At 37.0% G+C, this 26,149-nt stretch overlaps 1 protein-coding gene across 2 annotated transcripts; it reads left to right on the top strand.

The window, feature by feature from the left end:
- Nucleotides 1-1,516: 1,516 nt before the first annotated feature.
- LOC136676851 (cell division cycle-associated protein 2-like) lies at nucleotides 1,517-21,046 on the top strand. 2 transcript variants are annotated; one of them, XM_066654113.1, is made up of 15 exons: nucleotides 1,517-1,702; nucleotides 2,210-2,233; nucleotides 3,949-4,131; nucleotides 5,401-5,525; nucleotides 5,724-5,901; nucleotides 6,504-6,673; nucleotides 10,563-10,674; nucleotides 12,310-12,614; nucleotides 13,263-13,317; nucleotides 13,662-13,802; nucleotides 16,496-16,590; nucleotides 16,962-17,042; nucleotides 17,879-17,953; nucleotides 18,410-18,560; nucleotides 19,778-21,046. In XM_066654113.1, the coding sequence occupies exons 3-15, from the start codon at nucleotides 3,975-3,977 to the stop codon at nucleotides 20,851-20,853; spliced, it is 2,721 nt and encodes a 906-aa protein (XP_066510210.1). In that variant the 5' UTR covers nucleotides 1,517-1,702; nucleotides 2,210-2,233; nucleotides 3,949-3,974; the 3' UTR covers nucleotides 20,854-21,046. The 2 variants fall into 2 exon arrangements, with proteins under 2 accessions (XP_066510210.1, XP_066510209.1); XM_066654112.1 differs by lacking the exon at nucleotides 2,210-2,233.
- The last annotated feature ends 5,103 nt before the right edge of the window (nucleotides 21,047-26,149 follow it).

The raw sequence follows: 26,149 nt of genomic DNA, 5'->3' as shown, positions 1-26,149 counted from the left end.
TCTCAGCCCACCAAATGAAGTTAGAATCCATGTCCTAAATTAAATCATATATCATGTACCTCAACAGAAAAAAAAAATATGAGAAGGACAAGTCAATAGCAAATTTGCATTTTTCCAATAACAGAGATATAATAAATAAAATACTGACATACATTAATGTCAAAATAGGCAAACAATGCATAATAGTTAATAATTCCTCATTAGTAAACTCAGGATAAGATGTCATAGATATATATTTGATCAAAATGTAAAATAGAGGACAAACAATGTCCTGGTTTCCAACAGAAATTGTCCCCTAGCTCTTTATATGCTTAATTTATTCAAAGCCCACAGCAGTACAGAAAGAATATAATATTCTGCACTATTATCAGACTCATCAAGCTGAAGAATACAACAATTTGCAAGGGCAACTGAGAACAGTTGGGGTTGAAGAAATAGCAGTTTTACTCATAGCCTGAACATCAGAAATGCAGCTGTTCATCTCATTTTTATAATGAATTGCGTCTGTTCATCTGTTTTATAGATGAACAGACTGCCCACTTGAGATTGGATTGAGAATAAAGTGGACCATTACCTAAAATCAGTTTGACATTCTTGGCTTCCTAAGCAGTGATTGATTAGGAACTGGGCAGTTATTCCTATCAGCAAGCTGGTCGGCTCTTTTCATTAAAAGGCTCTAATACAGACGCCATGCTGAGCATTATGAGCTTTCCTACTCACTTCTCAGCCAGTTAACTATGTCTAATATATATGATGCAGTACCAGATATCAAACTTCAGTACCAGATATTTAAGTGTTCCAACTTGGAATTATAATTTTTTATAAATTATAATTTATAAAAACTTTGGATACACTGTGTTACACTCTCTCTCTCTCTCTCTCTCTCTCTCTCTCTCTCTCTCTCTCTCTCTCTCTCTCTCTCTCTCTCTCTGTGGACCATGCTGAAACACTGTAAACATTAGTTAAATTGTGGGATTTGCTGATTTGTCACCCATTTACAATACTCCCTCAAGATCACAGCACTTCCTGATAACACAAACAGATGGAACCAGAAATGGTAACTAAAGCTCATTAATTAGAAATGACACATTGCAGACATAGTGGCTTTATTTATTATTAATTATATATTCTCTAACCTTTATTTAACTTTTTTTCTCAGAATTATTCTTAATCTTAATCTGTTAGTCTTAAACTTTTTTGTTTATATATATATATTAGTACACTTATATAATAACGTTTTAAATAATAGTACAACAGTAAATAAAATTAGATCTGTTTTTAAGGTCTCAAACAGCTCCTTAATCCCTACCTTAATCCCTACCTATGTTGTACACACTACTAAGGGAGCAGGGAGCTTTATGAGATTTGAGATTCAACCAGTCTCTTCACTACGCTACCCTGGAGGCTGCGTATCACTTTCAGTTACAATTCATTGGACGGCTTTTTATCACGTGACAACGATCTTAAACCTGATTGGATTATTCATATGAAAAGGGGCGTACTCTGTAGTTCTCTTCGGTTAGAGTTTTACTGTTGAATTTTAGAGGTTATGTTATATATTTTGCTAGTTTTAGTGTCATTTTCATGTTTTAAATATGATACAAGTTACTTTACTGTAAGTAAAGGAGGTCCTTTCCATTTTTATATAGCTCTTTTCAGAGGTTTTGATTGGTGAGTCGGCGGCTTGTTTCTGTAAGACCCGGTAAGGAGCGAATTTTGAATTTTAAGTTAACCTTAGCGGTTAGGGCTCCTTTTTCTACAGAAAGAATATAACATTCTGCACTATTATCACACTCACCAAATGAAAACTACAATATTTTGCAAGCTGAGAGCAGATATCGCTATTGGGGTTGAAGAAATAGACAGCAGTTTTACTCGTAGCGTCGAACGTCAAAAATGCAGCCTGTTCATCTCATTTTTATAATGAATTGCGCCTGTTCATCTGTTAGATTTATAGATGAACAGTCTGCTCACTTGAAACTGGATTGAGGATGTTTGTTTTCTAATGTTCGGTTCCACCTTAAATGGTGCAGCAGTACAACGTATCCCTATTTAAGGTGGTTGGTATTGTGATATAATATGTGATATAGTGATAAATATTAGCACCGTTTCGAAACTACTTGTCAATGGTAGAAACAGACGTGCACTTTTACAATTCCAGTGTCTTCACAAGTGTAATAAATCTGTTTATTTTTTTTCATGTCTACAGCAAGACCCACGTGTCAGATAAAAGGTAACGTTATTTTAGTTTTAGCTAACGTTACAGTAAAGTCACCTGCTAACGTAAAAAATTAACGTTAACCCAACAGATGAGACTGAGATATTATCAGTTGAGCTCAGTGACTTTTATACTGGATTTCCATTTTGTTTCTAAACCTTGTTAACCATTCAGTCTTGCGATGTAAACAAAGGCATCAAAAGTGATATGATGTTGCTCCACAGAGAAACTCATTTACCGGGTTGATAGTTGGAACCAGATATTTGAGGTTGTTCAATGCCTCTGAATACTGCACTACATAAAGTCATTATAGTGGAATGGATACAAATGCTATGAGACTTTGCTTTTATGTAGTTTTGAAACATTTGGCCTTAAACTCTTTGCAATAATTTGTTCTTGGCTTAGAAACGCACACAGGGCTTATTTCATCTTATTCATAACTTCTATTGTAAAGATCTGTTTATGTAGTGATACATGTGTAAGAACCAAGAAGTTGCATGCATTTTTACGGCTGGATTTGGGTAGTAAATAAAATTCAAAATTGCATTATAAAAATTGGTCTCTTTGCTCTGCAACGAACCACTTTACATCCAGACAATCTGAATTAGTTTTTTCCCCTTCTAAACATCAACCTAATCAGATGATCTAAAAACTCTGTTGATTATTCTTTTAATTTATACCCAATCCACATGGATCTGAATATTTTCACAAAAGCTTTTGTCTGTATTTTAGCCTCTCATCCACAAAAAAATGGCATTTTAGGTCACTGAAAATGGAGGTTATTGAAAACGCCATGATCAGTGGCGTAATGTTTACAGCAAAAACACAACTTTTTGGAAATGCTGACATCATCTACCATGCTTGTCTCAGAATGCAATTCAAATAGCTCCTTGCTCCCTATATAGTGAATATGTAAGCCATAAAACTACAATGCATACATGCAGATAGCACTAGATTTCAGATTCATACATATGAATAAGGGTGCCTACACACTAGATAATGTGGTAGATGCATACGCATTCATTGCACGTCCGTCTAGAAGGCATGTACATGGCTGGAGCAAGGGTGGGGTTTGTAGCCCGAAATTCATCAGGAAACAAGACATTTTACAACTGGAAGGAAATATGGACCATTGAAAACCAGACAAAAACCTGAAAAAACAGTTATTTCATGCACTACATCGCGAGTATGGAGTGATTTCAGATTAAACATGCCTAAACATTTCTTTCATGTTGTTGTCTGCTCCTGTTGTTTTGATGTCTCTGGAGATACTATGGCCCACTACTGTACTGACATGATGATGCAGGAAAGAAAACATCCAGTTTAAAAAAAAAAAAAAAGGTCCGTGTGGACGTAGCCTTAGACATACGAGCTGTATGCACATGTTACCATATAACAACTCGGCCTACGTATTTTCCCCCAGAATTAATCTGTTTAGATGCTGAACATAGAGATACAGAACATAATTCATGACATAATACCTAAATTAATTTATTTAATAAAATAAACATTATAAAATTGGTCTTTAAATGATGATTTTTTTTATCCGTCTTATTCTGTTGTAATAAATCCAGTTTATTTATCGTCTTTCTTATACTGTGCATTAAAACAACTCTATTGACCAATTTACATCTTTTGTTTAAAAAACATTTTGGCTCCAAATTCTGAGACAAGTCCGCCTTCTGTAATCAGGATGCATGTCTAAATTGTTTATCTTTTCTTGTGTTTAGTGAGCAGATTCTAACAGGACATCAGCATGGACAGTATTGAGGTTGTGGGCAGCCGGACCCCACTGGGTGCCCTCTCTTCTTCCCAGCAGAACAGTGAAGCTGGGGATGCAGATTTTACAAAACTCACCCCATCTGACTTCAGCATATCAACAGACAGCTTTTTAACTTTTTCCAAAGAAAAAGGTAAGAAATCATAGAACATTTGATGTGTCTTTTAAGGCTACTAAAGTGCCAGATATTGCATAGGGTTGTCATATTCAGGATTAGAGTTTTATTGTAATATGCCAAATTAAACAGGAACTTATTTTGACTAGGGATGCATAAATACTATTTTTTTCCAACCAAGGACGAGTACAAGTATATGTTTTTGTTCTTGCCAATACCGATACTTAAACTTAAGCAATCAGGAGCATTGTGTAATAGTATAGTTATCAATTAAATCATTTTTTAAAACTTTATTGTTCACACTGTCAATCTTTTATTTAGCATTTTCCCACATTAAACCATAGTGCTGGACAATGTAAGCGCAAATCAATATCACGATTAATTGTACATTTTACCATAATTATGATTAATGAATGATTTTGTGTTTGTATTTTTGACCCTCATACTCAGTGACGAGGCTTGTACTGTAAATGTACAAAGTGCTGACGTAAATTTTACTTCTTGACAACTGCCACCACCTCATAACACAAAAGACATACTGGTTTTTCTCCTTGAAGCACAAACATGTATTCACCTTCCCATCTCTCTTGAAACTGTCTTCCATTGGCATCAATTTAAATTTTCCTGGACAATTTGGGATCAATATTTGTAGCTATTTCTTAATTCCACTTGTTGAAAAAAATCACATCGAAGATGATACACTGTAATCTAGTGGTGGAATGCCATCACTTAGCGGGCAACATAATCGGCATGAATTGTGGGAAATGTAGTTTAAGGTCAATGCATGCTTTAGAATTAGTGGCGGAATAATTAAGTCTAAAAGCGTGTATTGACCCTAAACTCCATTTCCCACGATTCATGCCGATTATGTTACCCGTGAAGTGACGGTATTCAGCCACTAGATTGCAGTCAATCAGATCTTAAAAGCTCTTGCGGGCCACATCAAATCACACGGCGGGCCACATTTGCCCTGCGGGCCTTGAGTTTGACACATTAGCTGTAGAGTATATTGCTAAATGAAAAAGAAGTCATTGAAATACATGTACGTTTTTTGGGTTATGACATTTTAAAGACTTACACAATATGTCCTACGGCACAATATGGCTTTATATTCACAACTTAAGATTTTATATATAGTCTAGAATAACAAAACAAACAAAGATATTAGCCCTAATTTAAAAAACAATGCTGCAATTTAAATATTAGTTACAATGTTGATTCCATATTTTGCCCAGAATAATTCAGCCTTGGCTATAATATGATAAAGTAACTTTTGTTTATCCCCAGATAAATCCAGAGTGGCACAACTGAAACTAAGACGGCGATCCAATATTGGGGCAAGGGGATCACCTGAAACCAATTCCCTCATTCGCTTTAGAGCCAAGGCTGCTCTAAAAACGCAGACACCACAGGTGTGTATTTATCATGCAAAAACATAATTTTATCAACATTTATTTTGATAATTCTTAATGTATATTTTCCATAATCAAAATCAAGCCACAAGAAACAGGCATCTAGACTCTACTCTGCTAATGAGAAACTGTTTACATATACAGTCTCCATTCACTGTCAAAACAATGTGTTGATTTGATGTTCTTGTCCTTGTGAAGCACATGCTGCCGAGCCCGCTGTTTTCAGGCTGCAACTCCATAAAACAGAAGATGGCTGCCTTCCAACGGCTGATGGGAGAAGATGAGGAGAATTTAGAACAATCTGCCACCCTGATGGCAAAAGAGGAGGAGGGCGATGGAGGAGTGAGCGGCAGTTTATCAAAAGATGTCCAGACTGGTTAGTTTCTCTAAAGATAGACTTGCCTCTAATGTTCCATAAAACATCTAATGTCCCTGACTGAGTGCCTGGGCACTTGAAATAGATCATTGTCCACCCAGGACTGTTACTATCATTTGGTGGCTTCATGAATGCCTAATATTGTTTTGGTTTTCATTAGATGTACATCAGACTGGAAACAAGCTATTCATTCCTCAATATAATTTTTGTTTCATCTATATTTTTAATACATAATCATGTCTGTGATGTGAAGTCAGTAGTGGCAGTATTTGCCTGTATCTGACATTTTAGATTTTTGTTTGTCTTCTCTGGTCATAACTGAGCATACATTTCTCAAGTCCATGATTTGAATGACATTTGAACTAATAGTTTATGGGTTTCGTGGTGGGATTTCTGCTTTTTAAAAAAACAATCGGAAATCTCTATTTTATTGTTTAAAGTTTAAAACTCTGCAAGTCGGAATGTCATGAGTAATTAAAAAAAAAACAACTTTATTTTAAATGTCCTATGAATTTTTTCCATTGCACACTGAATGTAGTTTTGGAGAATAATAGATTAGTTGCTTTTTCTTCTTAAGTTCTTCCTTCGGTCTGTGTTTGCAGATACAGATTTCTGTTTGGAGGAAAGGGAGGACCAGCTAACTACTAGTAGACACCAGCCTGCTACAACAGCACCTCCATCTAAGAAACGCCGCAGGGTCCCACTTGGCTTATGTGCAGAGGAAATTCAGGAGGAACCACTTTCTGATCTTCAGAAAACAGAGGAGCCAGGGGTCAGTATATTAGCTGTTAACTCACGTCACCGTTATGTCATAGTAATATTTATCATATAAATATGCTGTTTATTAGTGCTGTGTGATAAACTAAATGTTTGTAGTCACACCTTGTATACAAATTCATCTACTAAAATGTGCCCATGTGGAAACAGATCTTCAGCTGCACAGAAACAGCTTTTTCAATCTCCATTGAAGTGCATGAAGTGAAAGGCAATGCTTTGGAACAGCTGTAGCTTAAGGTCACCAAGTTTAATGACAAGTATAGATGCACCCATCTGGGAATTCTGGGCTAATGCCAATATATGATATTATACATGTACATATCTACCAGTGTAGATATAGAATCCAACATATAAAATAAAGATGTCCCCAATTGGCATTACACGGTTTCCCGCAGTGCTTTATGGTTAGGGTAGCCGCCTTGACAATGAAAGGCGGCCACCTTGACAACGTCATCCACCCTTTTCTGTGGGAAATCCTGCATTGTAGACAAAAGTGTCATATTTTAACTTTCATCCAGCTGTATACAAACAATAAAATGATATGTTTAGCTAACTGAATAACTATTTTATAAAATAGAATAATAGAGCTATTCAAGCTAATAATAGTTGAAAGTTAATTAGTCCAACCGTTAAACAGAAATAAATCCCAATGGACCTTTAGCAGTGTAACTATTCAGTGATACAAAAATAAGAGCCACAGCTCTGCTATTTTGCTCCATTGAGTCTGACACTGATAATCTTTAAAAAAGCAAATATCTGTGGACACCGATATTATTCTGATATGTGCATCACAAATGTCAAAATTTGCATACAAAGAAAACAAGGCCCCTTTTATTGGCCTGTGGAGCAGTGGAGCTACATTGGAGTAATTAAGCTCCATCCAGTACCTCAAGTATGGAGTGGAGAAAAGTTTGTGTGGAATTTGATAGGGTGTTAGGAGAAGAGAAGATCAAAACAGTCAGCTCAGAACAAGCTGTGTTTTTTGTAAGGCATTCTTTTTTTAGTATTGAGTAGCAGCAATCAGGAAGCATAATTACTTATGTTTATTTGTTCTGTTTATGTAAAGTAAAATGATGCATACCAAGATGTATTAAAATGACTGTGATATATTTTATCAAAGTCTGTCAAAAACTGTATAAAATGTATGGGCTAGTTTTCCAGACAGGGATTAAGCCTAGTCCTGGTCTAGAATCATGATTCAAAGTTCAGCGTAGTCCTCGACTAGGCTTAATCCCTGTCTGGGAAACCGTCCAGTTACTTAACTACTGACTGTATTTGGTGATTAAACTTCCAGCTTGTCTTACAATAATTAGTGCACATTCATATCTGACTTCTGCTGTATTTAACATATTGGCCGGTATGGCAAAAAATACAAAATATGCTCTAAATGTTTTTCAGTTATGATAGAGTCAATAACTGTGCTTAAGAATTTAAATTTGTAGAACTCTCTATGGAGGATATGCTGTCTTATTGTTACTTAAAATAACAACAAAGCGTCTTTTGACTAGGATGAGCCAAACTTTTGATTGTAATACTGAAGGAGAGCTTTATTATTTAAATTTAAACTGTGTTAGCTGAACATAAGGCTTGGTTATCTAGAGCCTGTCTGTACAGCACAAAACATTAATAGACAGGCGTGCATTGTACCGCTGTCAGATTGAGGTGCTGTACGTAACCCTTTCTAACCCTTTCTTTTAATTTGGCCCTTTTAAAAGAAAAAAAAAGACATATTTGAAGTACCCTTTGTTTTACATCAGACAGTTTTTCAAGAAGAATTTGAAACTCATGAGTATTCAGCCATGCCTCAGTTCTGTTTTTATCTCACCTGGAGCCTGTCTGCTTTCGGTGTACGCTTTTATTTTCTAATCAGCCCTGGTCTGAGGTATGTTCTATTCCGTTAGGCCTAGATGTTTTGTGTCAAATGCAGGACCGCATTCAATAAAGTATACTAAAAGCTAGCTTTCAAACTAAATACCGCTGAAAGCGTTATAGCCAGTGACAGTAACACCCGCTGATATCCAGTACTGAAGCTGAAAATGAAATCTTTTGTTTGAACCACTTCATAGCCTCCTGGAGTCTGCATGATGATAATACATTAATTAGAAAGTTGTTTGAGGTGATAAAGGGAAAAGATAACCAGATATTAAAAGTCTCATCTATTGTAGCTAATTTCAAAGGTTTTTAGACTTAGACAGGTATTTAGACTTTTAGCTGTGTTGCACTGGAACAATGCCTGTTTTGTGATAATTGTTACCCACTGTGGTTCTGTGATCATTTTATTTTACTGCTGCAATGCATCTGAATCATATGGATAACTATTTAACTTGCCAATGAGAACTGAAATAGTGTTTTAATGGGTTTTTCCACCTCCTGGGGATGACCTCAAGCTTGTGTACAGCTGTTTCGTAGCATCTCATTTTATAACATGTTTTTCTAGGGAGATTATACAAGATGTGTCTGCAAAACTGACCTAGTGTGTCCTGCATGGCTTGCCTTAAAGCAGGCAAACTCTCTCATTATAGGGGGTGACTACAAATATTTGGACACACAGGGCATCAGTGACCCAAGAAGCATGCTGTGTTCCAAAACATAGGCTGATGTCACAAATTTTAAGTCACACCCACATTGTTTGTGATCTTTAAAAAAAAGATAATGTAAAGAAAGTTCAGTCAATAATAAAGTGTCACATATACCTATATCAATACTTCTGACATATAAAATGTCCAATATATTTAGGAGGTCCAAACAAAGAATGCATTATAACAGTAATGTGACTTACAAAATATAGCCTACAAAATTAGCATGTATGCTTTGCTTAAGACAGAACAGGAGGGGGAAGAACAAACCATTAGTAGAAGGAATGAAATTACATTAATATCATAATTTGCTGACAGCATTAGTTACTTGTTACTGTATACATGCATGATGACTCAAAATTAGTGACAATGTCAGCACTGTTCCTCCTTAAATAACTTCTTTTTCTGTTGCATTTAAGTGGAACAGAAAATAAGAATACAAAGTCACCATCAACATTCTAAAGGTAGTAATTTGTTTAAATAATTTGTCCTTGGGTTTGTGAAAAGCGCTATAGAAATTGAACACAGTGGAAAATGTCATTGTAAAGCAATGCTTTGTCACCATAGCATTTTGCTAATGATATCACAATCACCCCACAATACAAACTGATGGGATTGGTTGATTAGGTTTATGATGTCAGAATCTGTTGGTATTTGCCAGGTTATATAAGTGCTAATTTCACTAATAATACATCTTCTAGATAAAAAAAAAAACTATATATATGGTCTTGTGAACCCGATTTTCACTGAAGGGGGGTCTTTCAGAAATCTTTTTTTTTTTGTTTGTTTGTTTTTTTAACTAAATTTAAGGATAGAAAAGTTTTATGAAACTAGAAGACTGATAATTAACACTTTTAGAACATTTTCACAAACAGTTTGGGAGGTCATAGGGAGCAGCAAAAGCCCATGAATCAACAAAATGATTACATTTGAGCTTCATGTTCAAAATTACTAGAACTTTGGAACAGTGTGTTCTATGGAGTGAGCATAGTTCTCATTCAGTTCTTTGCATTTGTTATTAGTTCCTGACCCTGCTTGAATTTGGTTTATGCAGTTACTATGCACTACATTATTAATTGACTGTGTGTTATTGCCATTTTTTCCCCCTCAATAAACCCATGATACACTCAGTAAGAGAGTGGGATATAATGTATCACAACAACAAGCTTTTATCATATTCTCACCCCTACTGTACATTATAATGGCCCCAAGACCAAATTTCAACAGTTATGGTCTTGGATGCTTGATCAGTTATTTACCTTCTGTGTGGTTGTTTTTTTTTTTTTTTACTGTTTCTTAACTGTGCAGGCACTCTCTTCAGAGTTCAAATGCCCAGAGCCAAAACCGGGACCGGGTTTGGACTCACAGTCTCAGCTTATGTCTTTCCCCATGCTGTCAAAGCCTGAGGTTATCAGAACAGGTAAGAAAGAGAGTGCTGACAACATGACAGGTGCCTTCAGAGCTGATCTCTCATTTTTTAAATTTATTTATTTTTTAATAATCTCTTCTGCCCTTTTATGATGGGTATCTCTGACATGGGGTGTGCACAGACTATCAATTACTTGGTTATTTTTCAGGTACCAGTATCTGAATACTAGATTGAGTACTCGGGTTAAGACTAAAAATATATTATATTTAAAACAAATGTGTGGCTGTTTTGTTTGTTTCATTAACTGTATATTTTATGTTACATTTAAAAATCTTTACCTGAAATTGAGCATATTTAAATTATTGAGTCACACGTGTAGAATCACTGAGGTATTTCTAATGCAAAGCATCTCACAAAAAGGTAGATTTTTCAATTTAAACAAGCAGTAGTTTACTAGAAACAGGTTTCTCCTCCAGTCCAGAGGAGCCATTGTCCTTTGTTGTCCATTGTCCACAGTTTTAGGTATTCTGTGTCCCAGCCGACTTGATCCAGCTAATGAAGATCTTTTATTATGTGCTGATTTGTCTGTGTGGACTTTTCCTCACCAGGACTGGAGCTGAAAACTGCTGGGTTGTTGTACTAAAGGTCGATGTGGCCACTTCAACAAAGAAAAAGTTCCAACCAGTGAAGTTGTTAATTTGAAAAACAGAATAGTACTCATTACTTAAGTGGAAACACCAATACAACTTATGTTTCTTTATAAGAATGGTGCTTTGCATCTGTGACACACCGTTTCCTTATTAATGTTTTGAAATGAAGTTCACGTCACTTTGGTGTGTTCTGATATGACCTCTCTGCGGTTTATGGGAAAAATAAGCTACATTCAATTTAAAGGCAACACATTAGAGGGAATAAATCACTTTAGTGTGTGTGAATAATAATATGGTTGGTTACCTGACATTCTGTGTTCTATCCAAGTCTGAAACATGGGGAGAAAACAAGTCAGTCTGATATCTGGCTGCATCTTATGCACTTTAGGATTGTCCCGCACCTTATTTGAGTATCTCCCATCACATCACTCAACCCGTGTTTTATAGGAGAGGGCAATATCAAGGTTAAACCAAGCAAAACCAACACAAAAAACACTAAGAAATATGAATACTGAGGAAATATGGTGAAAATAAGATGGCCAAATGGTTTCTTCTACTCCTCGCTTATTGCAATCGCGTACTCAGTGTAAGCTGTGGCTCATTCTCATTTAAAGGAATAGTAGTTGAAATTGGTCATTCTGAACATCTCTGTTTAAAATTGGGAGAGCTCAGTGTTGGTGGTTGTGTTTGATCACTGTACAAGGTCTGTCACCAATATTTCATTTAAACCCCGGGGAAATGTGTAAATATGGTGCAATATGTCCTCATTTAAACAAACATTTTAAAAGGAGTTTTCAGTTCTTCTGCTTTAGAGAATGTTTTCTAAAAAAACGGATAGAAGGTCAAAACGCAGAGATTGAAATAGGTGGATAATACCTTGGACTTACAGCATTCTCTCTTGCTTCATTTGAGTTAGCGTGAGTATTTGTCTGGCCAAATTTGTGACAGTTATAAAGCAGTGTTATAATATGTACACATTATATATGTATTTTGCATTACATTCTATATATCCCTTAAGAAATCTGTGTCTTTGCAGATGACATTGAGGTTTCTTCTGTGTCCAAGAAGAAGCATGTTCGCTTTGGTGTGCCCCTGTCTCCTGAGTTTTTTGACAAGACTCTTCCTCCCAGCACCCCACTTCGGAAAGGAGCTACCCCCATGGGCCTTCCAACATCAACCGGACGCAAGAGCTCACTTCGCAAAACGCCCCAAAGATTTGATCCTCCTCTCCCGCAGCCAGACTTCAATAGCCCCAATAATGGAGCTTCTCCAGTCCTCTCTACATTCAGATGCAGGTCCACAGAAGTAGACAATGATGAGGTCTTCCTGGAAATCGAAAAGGTTATTGTTTTTGTTTGTTGAATCAGCTGTTTGTTATATCCATCCTGCCCAGTCAGCTACAATAAGATTTATATTAGATGTCAATAAATTCTTAATAAATTTACAATAATTTTTGGGCAAAAGTCCTAATGCCTACATTTTGCCAGTTGTATGTTGATTTAGTTAAATGTTATTGCATGAATTAAAATAGTGTTATTCTGTTTGTGTAAACTGAATGAGGTACAGTTTTTTTTATTTATATTTTAACCACCTACTAGAATTATTTTTAAATAAATTTAAATGAAGCAATTAATCTTGGTTCATGAACTATATTAAAAGAATGAGAATATGCAAAGCTGTGACACAACATCCCAGTATATGGGTTTCTTAGTGTTTGGTGGAGAAAGTTGTGTTACTGTTGTGCTCTGGGTTTTAATGTAAAGAGATTAAGGGGAGAAGCATACAATTATAAATAAAAGACAAATGATAGGATGGTTTCAGAGTAGGAAATTATGAATTATCACCAGACACTAACAGTCTAGTGGGTATATGATTAACTACAGAAAATGACATGGATATTCATAGTCAGTGGCCTGTAAGCCTGTGCCTTCATTTTTCAGTCTTCAAAAATGCCTTTGGAAAAACTGATATCAATTCATCTGCCCTCAGATCAGTTTCCCCATTATGGATGAGGAATTTGATAATCCATCAGCTGACAGCAAAGGTAATTTATTAAACTCTTTTTAATGGAATTTTAAACGAGGTTCAGTCATCTGCTTCTTGTGCGCTTAATATGACTGATACACAATGTTTCTGATATAAACAGTACTCTGGTAGAGTTCCCACTAAAATGTTATAGTAAGCAAATTTTAAATAAACAGTTTTATGTACTAATATATATGGATTGCAAGAACAACCTGAAGTCTGTATAACAATACATATATATTCAGTAATAAGATACATTATGTGGTTATATAAATATGCAAAGTCATATAGTAGTCAATGCTAATAGAATAAGATGCAAAAACATATTGCTGAGTCTTGATATCTATTAATCTGGCTCCACAGACACTTCCTTGGCTGAAGGCCCTGAGCTGACACTGCACCATAAGTGTCCAACTGCACAACCTGGGCTTATGAACACTGCTTTCCAAGAGGAAGAGGACCACCTGCCCCCACCTACTGCTGACCATTCTTTACCTTTCAAAGGTGACAATTAGCTGCAGAGTTTAAAAATACACTTCTATAATTATTCCACTTTCCATCAGGCATATTGCCAAATGAAAGAAAAAAAAACACACTTGTGATCTATTAGTGACAAGGTTAAATACTGATCCGACAGGGACTTAAAGACTTAGTCACAGCAATGAATCACAGATGATTTTCTTTTCCCCTGACGGAAATTAGCTGGTGATTTGTTTAATGGCTTATTTGCATTTTTTTGCGTATTCCTGGCATCGCTTTTGCAGGTGAAAATATTGAAATCTTATATATAATATATTGAAACATCTTAACATTTCTCTGCTGTTCAGTAAAAATAGCTAAGATAAGTTGCTTTAGGTTGTGTTCAGCCATTTGTTCTGTGTTTCACGAAAAAAGTAGCCCTTACATCCAGGGCCTATGGCTATCCTCTAAAGTCCATCGTGTTCATTAACAGAAGTCTTCTAAAATGACTCTATAATAACTGAATAAATAAACAAGCCTGTGTGGAGTACTTCAGTTTAGGATGATGAGCTTTTTGCTGGCCTGAATAGAGTGCTTCAGCAAAAACTGTCAATTCATTTCATTGTGGGTAACAGGGAAGTCTATACTGTAGGGTGTTTTCTCTCTCAATGCTTCTTCCATCACGGTTTATGAACACTGTCTTTGAATTTGTCATAGTTCTAGCCAGTAGGTTTCAGGAGGCTGTTCAATTGGCAGAGACTTAATTCACATTCCTGTCACTGCAGATCTTTTCTTGTTGAGTAAATCCTACAGCTTCCCTTTCTCTTCTATGAATGTATGTTGTATTTCTAACCAGGTGACTTTGTTCTTAAAGAGTGACGGTACCCCACTGGTTTCAGGCAATTTCACACCTAGTTCAACTCTTAAAAATGCTCAAAAATGGGTGCGGTGTGTCACTGCAGTGCTGTGCAGGTTTAGAGATGAGGCAGGTGGGAGAGTTAACAATCGTCAAGGACCAGCAGCCAGTACCGTTCTCTCTCTCTCTCTCTCTCTCTCTCTCTCTCTCTCTCTCTCTCTCTCTCTCTCTCTCTCATTATTGGGGGGGGGGTGTAACATTTGTCAATGCAAACTGAAATGCAAACTGTGACGTGTCCTCTTACTTTCGGATATTGACACAGCAGAGGTGGAACTGAATTATTGTTTTGGCAGTTTGGGGGGAAAAGTGTTTAAATTTCAGTCAGGGTCAGTATATTTTATTATGACAGAGCAATACATTACAGTTGTTAATTAAAAGTATAGGTCTTAGGGCACAGTGCCTCTATAAGGGTCTAATCAGAGAACTGCAGGCCACAGAGGAACAGAATGGATATACAGTTCTACTATTTCACCTCTTGTCTAGGGGAAGGGATTGGATTATTATTTCTTACCTTCTGGTCCTGAAGTACACCTGCACTAGTGTTTTCTTTCTCTACAATACCTAATTCAGTATGATTATCTCTGTATCAGTCCATTGCCTCAGGTTTGGATAGATTATGGTCTGTATTAATTGTATTTATTGCTAGTTGGCTCTGTTTTACTGTTATGTTCCAATGAACTAAATTACTTCCCTCCCTCATCCCAGGCCTATGATTAATCAAGCTGTTTCTGAGGTGCATGTTGTTAGACTCAGCAAAAAATTTATAAGTACTTTTTTTTTTCTCTATGCTGAATAACATTCTAGATGTTCTTCATGATCTATGTTGGTATAAACAGAAGCAACAGCCAGTATAACATGGCAACATTGTGCACAGCTGTAGTATCCTGGATGTAAATGGAAAGTTCCTTGACAGCTGGTGATATATAAAATCCACAAAGTGTGAGCAGGATTTTTAGATTTTTATGTATGTTTGGCACCTGTGGGTTCTCAGAACTTTCTCTGTCATCCATTACTGTGCTCTAGTTTGGGAAAGAGATGCTTCATATTTAGAATTTGTTTAGTATGTAATTCTATGGTTAAAAATGTATTTCATTTGATATGTAAACCATAGCACCTCTTTTTCGCAGGTTTAACAGTAATGTCCTTGTTCTTAGAATTATTTCCTCAAGACATATTTCTGTACTGATGTTACTGATGTTCAGTGCCAAAACAGACATTTTTATGAAGGCTACAGATTCTACACTTTCAAAAGCAGGTTCTGATAAAATCTAAAAAGGTCTACTTTAGCAGTAAAGTAATGAGCAACTAATTAACTCATTAGTGTTAGTGCAGAAGGACATTGGATAGCTCCGTCATGCAGTTTGCTGTCAAGGAATATGTTTGAACTGACTCCTCTGCCAAATATATCGTCTCCTAGGACTATATTCTAATTAAAAATCAGATCCATGGGGCACTATCAAACCAAAACCAAAGTGATCTACTTAAAGAAATTTAAAAAATAGAGAGAGAGTCTGATTCACATTTATCCCTGAATACAGGAATGAAGGAATGCACTCCTACTTGCAGTGATATGAAAGCATTATATGGTGTTGCTAGATGATGTATTTTTCAGTGAGCTTCTTCAAATAAATTTACATCAGATTTAAAGCCTTGGTAAGAGTTTCAGTATTTCATGTCAGTCAGAAAAGAATCTGAGACAATTATCCTTCCACCCTGTTCAACTGAATTTTTGAAGAAACACCATACAGTCTTATATATGATCAACTAGTTTTGAGAGTGTCAGAAGTTTAAAAATGTGAATTGTGTGTTTGGTTTACACCAGAAGCAGAGCCAGAGCCTGACCTTCAGCAACAAAGTCAGCAAGAGTCTCCTGTGTCTACTACTGAAACGCCTCGCTCTCGTGGCAGAAAGAGAAAGGTAGTGTAGAGCTTTCGTACTGTGAACACTTTGCAAGGCTCTTTACAAGGTACATTGTAGCATTTGCTATGATAACATCATGTTTCATCGTTAGCAGCAACCTTTAGTAATGTACTTACAGCTATTAGGAACAATTAGTGTGTTTAATTAGCCTTTTCTACAGGGTGGTTTTTTTTTTTTTTAAGTTAAAGATGCCTGTAGTGTCATGATTTAATTTAAAGTCCACATACTGAGTGTTTATTATGGTGTCTTACTTATTTCCCAGTAAGCCATCTGAATCACTCCAGTGAAATTTGTTCTCAGGCACCTTAGTAAAGCTCAGAGTGTCAGGACTTGTTCGGATAATAAAAAATGTCTTCGCTATGTTCCAGCAACCAGCAGAGAAAGAGAAGGAGACAGAGACCAGGAGGAGCTCTCGCACAGCTGCCGCTTCTGACAAAGGAAAGATGAAGGTATAGTGCTTCACTCGTCCTTTTGATCATCCCCTTATCCTTCACACTGTGTTTAATGAGCCGTAGAGCTCAATGCAGTGGAAATGTTTTGCACAGTGTGAGCAAGAAAGGTATTGCAGTGCCCTGCTGCTGCAAGCCTTATGTAGAGCACTTCTAAAACAAATTATTGTCTTGTAGCACTCTGCATGTGCTGAGGTAGCCAGGAAGAACATTTTAACAGACATGTTGAACAACTTGAGTGGTTAGAAGTTTGCCTTTTTCTCCAAATCAGAGTTTCCATTCTTCTATGAGATTGATATATGGCTTGAGATATGTTGAAAATGTACATTTTGCAGTGCTTACACTCTTTGTAGTGCAAGTTACTGATGTTCAAATGTTGAAAATATCTATGATTTACTCAGAAATCCATATTTGGTTGTAAAAATAGGGCAATTTTACATGATGACGATAAACACTGTCATATTTCCCACTCTTGGATTAGTATTTGGATACAGACAGCGGGTCCTAGATTTTTGAAATGGACATCTATGTTTTCAGTGCAGCAATTTTGCCTCAAGTGATGCCAGAATAGTCCTTGCATTATGCTGAAAGCAAAGTGCATTTCCAACATCTGTTATTTGCAGTCTGTCTGTTAAATAACTGTCCTGTGGTGTTTTCAATTTATGGTTTACCATCTTGTTTTATTTTCAATACTGCCCACCAGACTCAGTCCAATTGATTTTACAGTGAAACTGCCCCCAATCCAGGCACATTTTCTAAAACACAGTTTGTGCAATTTATTGTTAGGTTATTTACCTTTAAACGTTGCTTTATTACTGCCTACATCTTTGTTCCAGCAACCAGCAGAGAATGAGAGAGAAACCAGGAGGAGCTCTCGCACAGCTGCAGCATCTGCCAACGGGAAATTGAAGGTATAGTGCTTTGGTGCTTCCTTTTAGTCATCCCTTTATCCTTCACACTGTATTTAATGAACTGTAGAACTCAATGCGCTAGAAATGCCCTGAACATCAACTGCTGGGCTTCTTTATGTTAGACTTTGATAACTTCTAGACCATGTGACTCTATAGACACGTCTAATGACAAGGGAAGCTCTGCCTTGTTCCTGTAGGGCTTTATCTTCATGCTGCAAACTGATGTATAAAAAAGCAAAACATCTGCCTGTTTTGTGTGCTTGCAGTTTTGTGGATGCAGAAAGCCTTAGATTGAGAGTGTTTTGATGTTTTTGAAGTGTTTCGCCTATTATATTAATTGTAATGGGAATATAAAAACCGTTTCCTGAGGTACTAGAGGCTTTTATCTATTCAGAATATTTTTAGTTCTCCATGATAATTTGAGTGATGTGTTTTGTTTTTTTGTTTTTTCTGTAGATATCTGCAGCAAAGAAAAAGTTTGGGAGTAAGGAAGTGGACCGGTCACTTTATGGGAAAAGGGAGTATGCCTCCAAAAACCCTCTGCTCAGCCCCATCATTGAGTCTGCAGCCTCCCGCTTGACAATAACAGCAGCACAAGCTCATCCAGGCAAGCTCAGTGTGGAGATCAGTGCATCATTCAGTCCTATCTAATGGATTTACATTAAACACAGCATATTATATTAAGGCTTTCAATAACCATAACCTATATGATATTTTAAAGGGGAGTTAATACAAAAAAAAACAACACTTGGTATTAGCTCATTCGTTTGGAGATCTTAGGCTCCTACCCACCCACAAACTGTGAGATTAAACAACCCAAACAGTTTTTTTGTTTTCTGCCTACATCTGATGGCATGAGATTAAACGAGTCGTCCTGATGTTTTTTTGTAGTGAATTAGCCATTTCCTGCCTTCTGATCTGAGTCTTTGGACCTGTGAGTACCTTAAATCAGAGCGCGGGTTCCATACTAGTGAGAAGACAAGGTGAAACAGCAAATCAAACAAGGCAAGCATGGAGAAATTAGCATACAGATTGTATAATGTGAAAACAAAAGTGGAGAAAAAGAGAACCTAGCGAAATTGGTTACAATATACTGGCTGTGAACGTGGCTGCTTAGACGGGGTAAAAAAAAAGTGCTGTGTTTGATCCTTGTGGTATTGTGGCCAAATACTATCATTTATTAAGACCCAAAAGCTTTTAACTTGTGAAAGATGTGTGTAATATGTCCCCTTTTAACGGTGTGGTAAGTGTAGCATTTATAGCTTTTAGCAGAAGTCTGAATGTGTGAGCTCAGAATCCTGGCATTCAGTTCTGTTTGCCCTGATAACACACTGTGAATCAACATTTGTTCTTTCCTCCTCTAACACGCGCACACACACGTATATCAACTCATAAGTGGCTTCATACCCAGCTGATGACTTGTCATCATGGTCATTATTCACCATAGACCATCATTTAATGACGTGTCTGTTGTACTTTTAATAGAAAGCTTCCTGACTCAAAACACTTTATATGGAAAGAAGTGGCTATTTGCTTGGGTTTTAGCCATTACATTTACAAAATGCAACTGAACTAATGTTTTTGGTAATTAATTGAATTAAATAGATGCATCCCACAGAGCCAGTTTTCCAAGAGGGGAATTAACTCTACACCTATATTGCATAGCTTTTAGACTGGGTAAAGGTAAATACATAGTCTAGACTGTATTAAGGAAAATGCCCCATAGACGTAAGGTTAAAACAAGAATTTGTTTAATGTCACATCAGATAACTTTACCTCAGTAGTGCATGTGAATGAAATAACAGTGACTTTTATTATCCACAGATGAGAATTCTGACTCCAGTCCAACTACAACTCCCAGCATTCACCATGGAATTTATCATGGTCAAAAGACAGACCCAGACCACTCTAATGTAACGACTGGGCTAGTGGCCGCAGCTGCTCTATGGCGAAAGCGCTTCTTGCAACAACCCAAAGAGAACAATGCCACCAATGAGGGCACACATGTCAGCAATTCAGTCGGTGATTTACAAGCAGTGGATGAGAGTGTTGATACCATAGCCCACACAGGAACAGTCAGTTCAGGTAGAAAGGCTCTGAGAAGTAGACGCAGCACTGGAAGGCCTGCAGGCCGTCGTCGTAGCTGGAACAGTGCAAGAATGAACAAAATTGGTAATGCACTAGAATCTGAACAAGAAGGAGGGTTAGACAAAGAACTAAATGGACAAATGAGACTCACAGACCGCCCACAGGCTGAATCTGTACTTGGAGGGAAGATAATGCATGAAAACAGCAATCAATCTGAATCTTCTGAGAATATAGTTGGGTGTGAAACTGACCATGAGGAGGTTAATGGTCATTTTTTTACTGCAGAACACAGCGATGCAAAATTAGTCAAGGACACAGATGAAGAACCTGAGCTGAAGGCTCCTGATGAAAAGAAACATGGTCAGAAAACGCTTTGTGTGAAATCTACCACTGTGATGAATGAAAAGGAGGAAGAACCATGTCAGGGTCCATTAGAGACAATGCAGTCAGCAGACCATAAAGAAGAAGGGGAAAAAGGACAGGAGCTGACCGTATCTTCACTGGCTGTGAAACAGAGTGAATTAAGCTCAGTGGAGACATTACGAGCCCAAAATGAACCTGTCTTAGAGTCCTGGCAGCAGGCCAATTTCAATATTGAAGACATCTTCAAGCCTGTGGTTAAGAACCGAGGGTCAGTGCGGCGTAGCCTGAGGAACCGCAGAAGCATGGATATCCAGGCCAGTGGACTAGCCTGGGTGGACCACACGTCCCCGGAGCTGGTTACAGCCAGCCGCAGGAGGACACGCAGCAGACTGAGCGCCGTCTACCAGCCTGCAGATCCTGAAGAAACACAGGCAAACCAGGGAGAATAACACACTCAGGACTTAAAGCTATATTAGAACCATGTGGCATAATCTTAAAGTTAATTTTTCAAAAGAATCTTTAGCTCATTTTTAACAGTAATGACTCATTCTAACAGTAAATAAATGGCCTGTTTAGTTGGAAAATCACTTCTGACATACTATGCGTTTTCCTGCCATTTTTCTACTTATTAAATCTTGTGTGAAAGTGATTTTGAAGGTGTATTCTTTTCATATCACTCGTATACTACGTTGGTTTTTACAAGTGATTTGAAATCTCACAAGATCCTGGGACGGATGTTAGGACAGAGTATGTGCCATGGTTGGGGAGAGACTTTCCAAGGGAGCACAGATGGCGTCTCTTAATTGTGGCTTATAAATGTATTCACCTGTAAACCGTTAAGGAGTCAGTGTCAGAGCTGGCCCAAGCTTGGCATCTTCAAGTAAAAACCACTGGGGCAGAGAAAGCAGAGGCAACTGGGGTAAGCTGGCCTCTCCTGTGGCTACTTGGACAGGTTCATATACCCAGTGTAGAACTGAGTTGTATGATTTTCAGCATGAAGGGATATCGTTCTCTGTACAGACTGGATATATGGTCAAATATTCTGAGAGTTTTTGGCAAGTCTTGTTTTAGTGTGGTTCATAACTAATAAGCCAATAACTCATATTTTCATGGCAGCACGGTGGCGCAGTCACACAGCTCTAGGAACCTGGAGCTTGTGGGTTCAAGTCCCACTTTGGGTGACTGTTAGGCGTTTAGGCACATTCATGAACCCAGCTAAATCAAATGTCTTTACTCAAGAGTCGACTGCTCATATTAGGGCAAGCATCATCTATTTTCACAAATGTGGCATGTAAAGTGGGCCAGAGAGAAAACGCCTGACAAGAATTGTCACAGGCTTTAGTTAATATTTTATTGCTTGCGTTAATCTTTGAATATCTCAATTAATTCGAATTAACTAAAAGGCACTCGGCTGCTACAAAGACACAAAATGAATATGGTTATTGTTTTGCTCCAACTAACAGAGGGCGCTCAAACTATTTAGTACTGGTTAATACTGGTCATCGGGCCCAGTTTTACTTGAGACAGTGGTAACCGGAGGTGCACAGTGGTCTAACCCTTTACATTTGTAAAGCTTATGATCGTCCAGTGAAATAGCATTAAGGGAAAAAAATGGTTAATTATAGAAACAGCTGGTTAAAGGTATTCTTTAAAGGCTAAGCACCAGCTACATATTAAAGTGTCAAACAAATAAAAACAGTGAAATTTTAGTTCCTAACTTGTGTTTATTGATAGTCAGAAAACATGTTATAAGGAAGAAGGTTTAAAAGACCCTAGAAGTTGCACTTAATTTAATGCAAAATAACGAAAAGGTGTGTTGTTTTTGGCTGCAATCATTCAATGTACAGTGGGACATCTGTGAACAAAGATCCCAAAATATCCAGAAAATTTACTACATTTTTCAACTTTAAACGGGCACTTTGGAAAGGACCATCCGCTCACTCCGTTATCTGTAGCTCATTTCACTGGCGCTTTTCCAACAATATGGGCATGTAAGGACACCAACGAAAGGTGTTGAAGAGCCTTTGTAACATGGAGGTAAACAGGGTAAGGACACTTACTTCTCCTGTTTTAGTTGGTGTTAGTTAACGTTAGCTTGACTCGCTAAACTCGGTGGCTCAGATTATACTCGGCTACGTAGCTGCATTATAGTGACGGATGAATTCGAGTTTGTCTTCGATCACATTTACAAGAATAACGGTACCTCTACATTTGAGTTTAGCTTATTGCTAGGCTATTGTCATGAATAATGTTGGTTATTTAGCTAGATACTGTCATAACAGTCAGTCATAACGGCGTTGTTCAGCTGTTGTCCACCAGTGACGTCACGGTTGCGTTCAAGAATTTCCGTAGCGAGCTCGGGTTTTTCCGTCAAATTAATAACATTGTCAGTTTTAAAGCAAATTAAGCTGCTATTTTCATGTTAATTCATATTTATATATGTCAGTAACTAAAATAATGTGAAATATTCATGGAGGTCCATTAAGTGGTGCTTAGCCTTTAAAGGAGCATTCTGGAATAAACTAGAGTTTAAAATATTATTACTCATTTTTTCTACCACCCTGTTATAAAGAACTAAAAAGCATAGCGCCAGAAGTTTTATATTTTCATTCTCTTTTTAAGATCTCTTTAAACAAAATGATGAGTAAATGGCTCAGACCAATCACGTAGCAGTACTAAAAGAAACTGTAAAATAGAAGAAAAAACTTTAATGACAAATAGACCCAAGTAAAAATAGAATTATGTCCTCTTTAATGTAATTGAGTAGAAGTACAAATACCCTGACAAAACTTTTTACATGGTTTTGATTTAAGTAAAACAGAAGCAAGAAAATGGAGCACAGTTCGTGCTTTAAAGAATGGTTTGAAAATTAGCTGAAGAGTTGAGTTTGAAGGGGATGGAGCAGCTGATATAATGTTAGCTTTTTTATTCTGTTCATTTATTATTGAAGGTTATATGACGAGTGGCACTGTGATACAGCAGGTAGTGTCAATGTCTATGAGACGTTTGGTGTGATCTCCCGTTTGTGTAGGTTTCCTCCGGTTTTCCTCTGGTTTTCTTCCACAGAAACACATGGGAGAACTGGGAACACCAAACTCCCCACAGATATCAACCCAAGGCAGTTTGAACCAACAACCCCAGAACCCTGGAGGTGTTTAATAGTGACTCTACCTGTTGTGCCTCTGTGCTGCTCATCTCAGGTTTTATTTACTACGTCATTTGAACACAGCAGCTTTCCTTCACATTGTGAGAAAATAACCTTGAATTAAATCTTTAAACACTGATCCCACTATAAGTTAAGATTTCTTCTGTAAAGTTACTATTTTGGAGAAACATGTCTTTCTTTGGACAGTGCCAATTCACAATGACTGTGTGTTGTATTTTAGTCATCTAAAGCAAATCTGTGTGAATAGCAGTGAAAATATAACAAACCACAGACATTTAAAGTTTATCATAAACCCAAAAGATTGAATCCTGAGTGCTAATTATGAACTGTTTTTAAATTCTAGTGGAGATTTTGTTTAATGAACACTTTGACCTCAGCTGCCAGCTTTTAAAATTTAATTTATAAGGGGGAAAGAGTAATGATTAATTCAGTTTGTCTTAGTTCTTGCTTGAAACATGATTTAAAGTAATTGGACACTAGCGCCATCTAGTGGATAGGAAATACAGCGTTCAGCTTGGTATTGTTTTGAGGGCGGTTGACTGCTGTGGTAGAACAGCGGATTGGAGTCAGTGCATCTAGAGTCAGTACGTCTACTCCATCTAGTGGCGCCAGTGAGAATGCAGGGGAATCAGCAGACTATTTTTAAAGTGTTTTTTAACGCTTATATCTGCTGATGATGATATATTAAGACCATTTTGAAATATAATGTTAATTAACTTGCAATAATTGGCTTTATCTTTAATAATACATAGTTTAAAATCCTGGTTAACTAGCACGTGACAGTAGTCAGTGTCTTTTTAATGTGTCTTGGCAGCAAGTTAACCAATGTTAATATTTAAACAACATATTCATGCACTGATATGATGATTATGTCTTATGGGTTAATAATTCTGTTAATAATGCGGTTACAATAAGTGAATTAATTTGGAAAATGAGCAGCATATATAGTCTTTTATCTGCAGTTATGCTCTGAACGAAAGATCAGTGTCAACCACTGCTATCAAGACCAGGGATGACATACAATGTGCTTAATGGCCATACACCAATCATCCATAACATTGAACATTACTGCTCTGAGTACTTTGCCCCTTTTCATTCTGTAGTTCAATGGTCAGGACCACCACAGAGCAGCAGGCATGACTTGGGTGATGAATCAGAGTAAAGTCAGACACGGCCTACAGGATGCCATTAGCTGGATATTTTTAGCTGTTGGACTATTCACAAACCATTAGGGACACTAAGGGTTTTAAAAACAGCAACACTGCCATGTGTGATCCATTCATGCCAACTATTACACACACCACCAACATGTGACTATTACTGCAGCGCTGAGAATGGTCCACCTCTCAAATCTTACCTGTTCTGTAGTGGTCCTGAGTGGGTCCTGACCATTGAAGGACAGGGTGTAAGGGGCCAAACAAAGTATACAGAGCAACTGATGGACTACAGTTTGTATTTGTAGAACTACAAAGTGTTCCAGTATGGTGAGTGGAACTGGGAGAATGGGCAGTGGTCACTAAAACAGGGCTGATCAGTACTGCGTGAAAAAATTCATGATAAATGAACCAATAAAAATGCTCTAAATTACTTAAGTAACAGCATTTTACTTTCAGTTTCACTGAAGTTAAGAAGGGTTTTTTTTCCCCCACCTGTGAAGTTAATATTTTTGGGAGATTGTTTTTGGACAGTGACGATATGTAGAAATGTATTGCTTCTCTACCTGGAATACTTATCATGACTTTGTTAAAATATAACTCAGAAAAACTATCACCAGAGATCTTATTGCGGAGTACCACCAAATACTCACTGTATATTTCAGTATAAACTCTAAAGCTTTTCCAGGAGATTAGAGGCTGTTAGTACAGCAAAGGAGTGTTAACGTCTGTGTCTACCCAGGTACTATAAAGAAAAAAGTCTGTATAATTATTCAAAGTTTGTATTTACAGAACGTAACCATTTTGTCTCCAACCAAAAAGTAAATTATTTGTACAGTGTTCCTATTAATTAGAAACAAACCAGAAATTACAGGCCTATATTGATTTTATTTATTCATTTTTTTAAATGTATTATGTAGACTTTTATTTATTAGACATTCTCTGCTCAAACTGAACTCTAATGATCGTGTTATCAATTATTCTGACAATACAGTTAATATTTCCATCTTAGGAACTAAAATTATTTGTACACTCTTTTTTGTTCAGTGGTCTCTAGCATTTGGATATATATATATTTATTATTATTATTATTATAATATATTATAATATATTTTTAATTTTATCATTTGAAAATCTAATTGTTTTGTTGATTTATTGTTTGGATTTTTGTGTAAAACTGATCACAGTTATGGGTCACTAATGAAACTGCATTGTAGTAAAACAGTAAAAACCCATGTTGTTGTTTTTTTTTTCAGAATGAGAGTATTAGTGTTTTCCCCCCACACGTCTGGCCTCAGCTGCCCTTTTTGGAGGCGTCTCCAGACTGAGGGTGTTTGTGTACGTCCCACCATTGGTGTTCAAATGGTTGTACTAACTGTTTTTTTTTTTTTTTTCTCCCCTCCTTCCCCCCGGAGTAGGAGGGGG

The sequence above is a fragment of the Hoplias malabaricus genome, chromosome X2 (assembly GCF_029633855.1).
Source record: "Hoplias malabaricus isolate fHopMal1 chromosome X2, fHopMal1.hap1, whole genome shotgun sequence".
In the NCBI taxonomy this organism is placed as follows: domain Eukaryota; kingdom Metazoa; phylum Chordata; class Actinopteri; order Characiformes; family Erythrinidae; genus Hoplias; species Hoplias malabaricus.
This window is presented reverse-complemented; position numbering and strand designations above follow the sequence as displayed.

Excerpts from the sequence above, each read along its gene's own strand:
- LOC136676851 (XM_066654112.1), top strand. The coding sequence starts at position 3,975 with ATGGACAGTATTGAGGTTGTGGGCAGCCGGACCCCACTGGGTGCCCTC. Across the intron at positions 12,615-13,262 it reads TCTTCCTGGAAATCGAAAAG|ATCAGTTTCCCCATTATGGA; the intron begins GTTATTGTTTTT and ends ATCTGCCCTCAG. Across the intron at positions 13,803-16,495 it reads CCATTCTTTACCTTTCAAAG|AAGCAGAGCCAGAGCCTGAC; the intron begins GTGACAATTAGC and ends GGTTTACACCAG.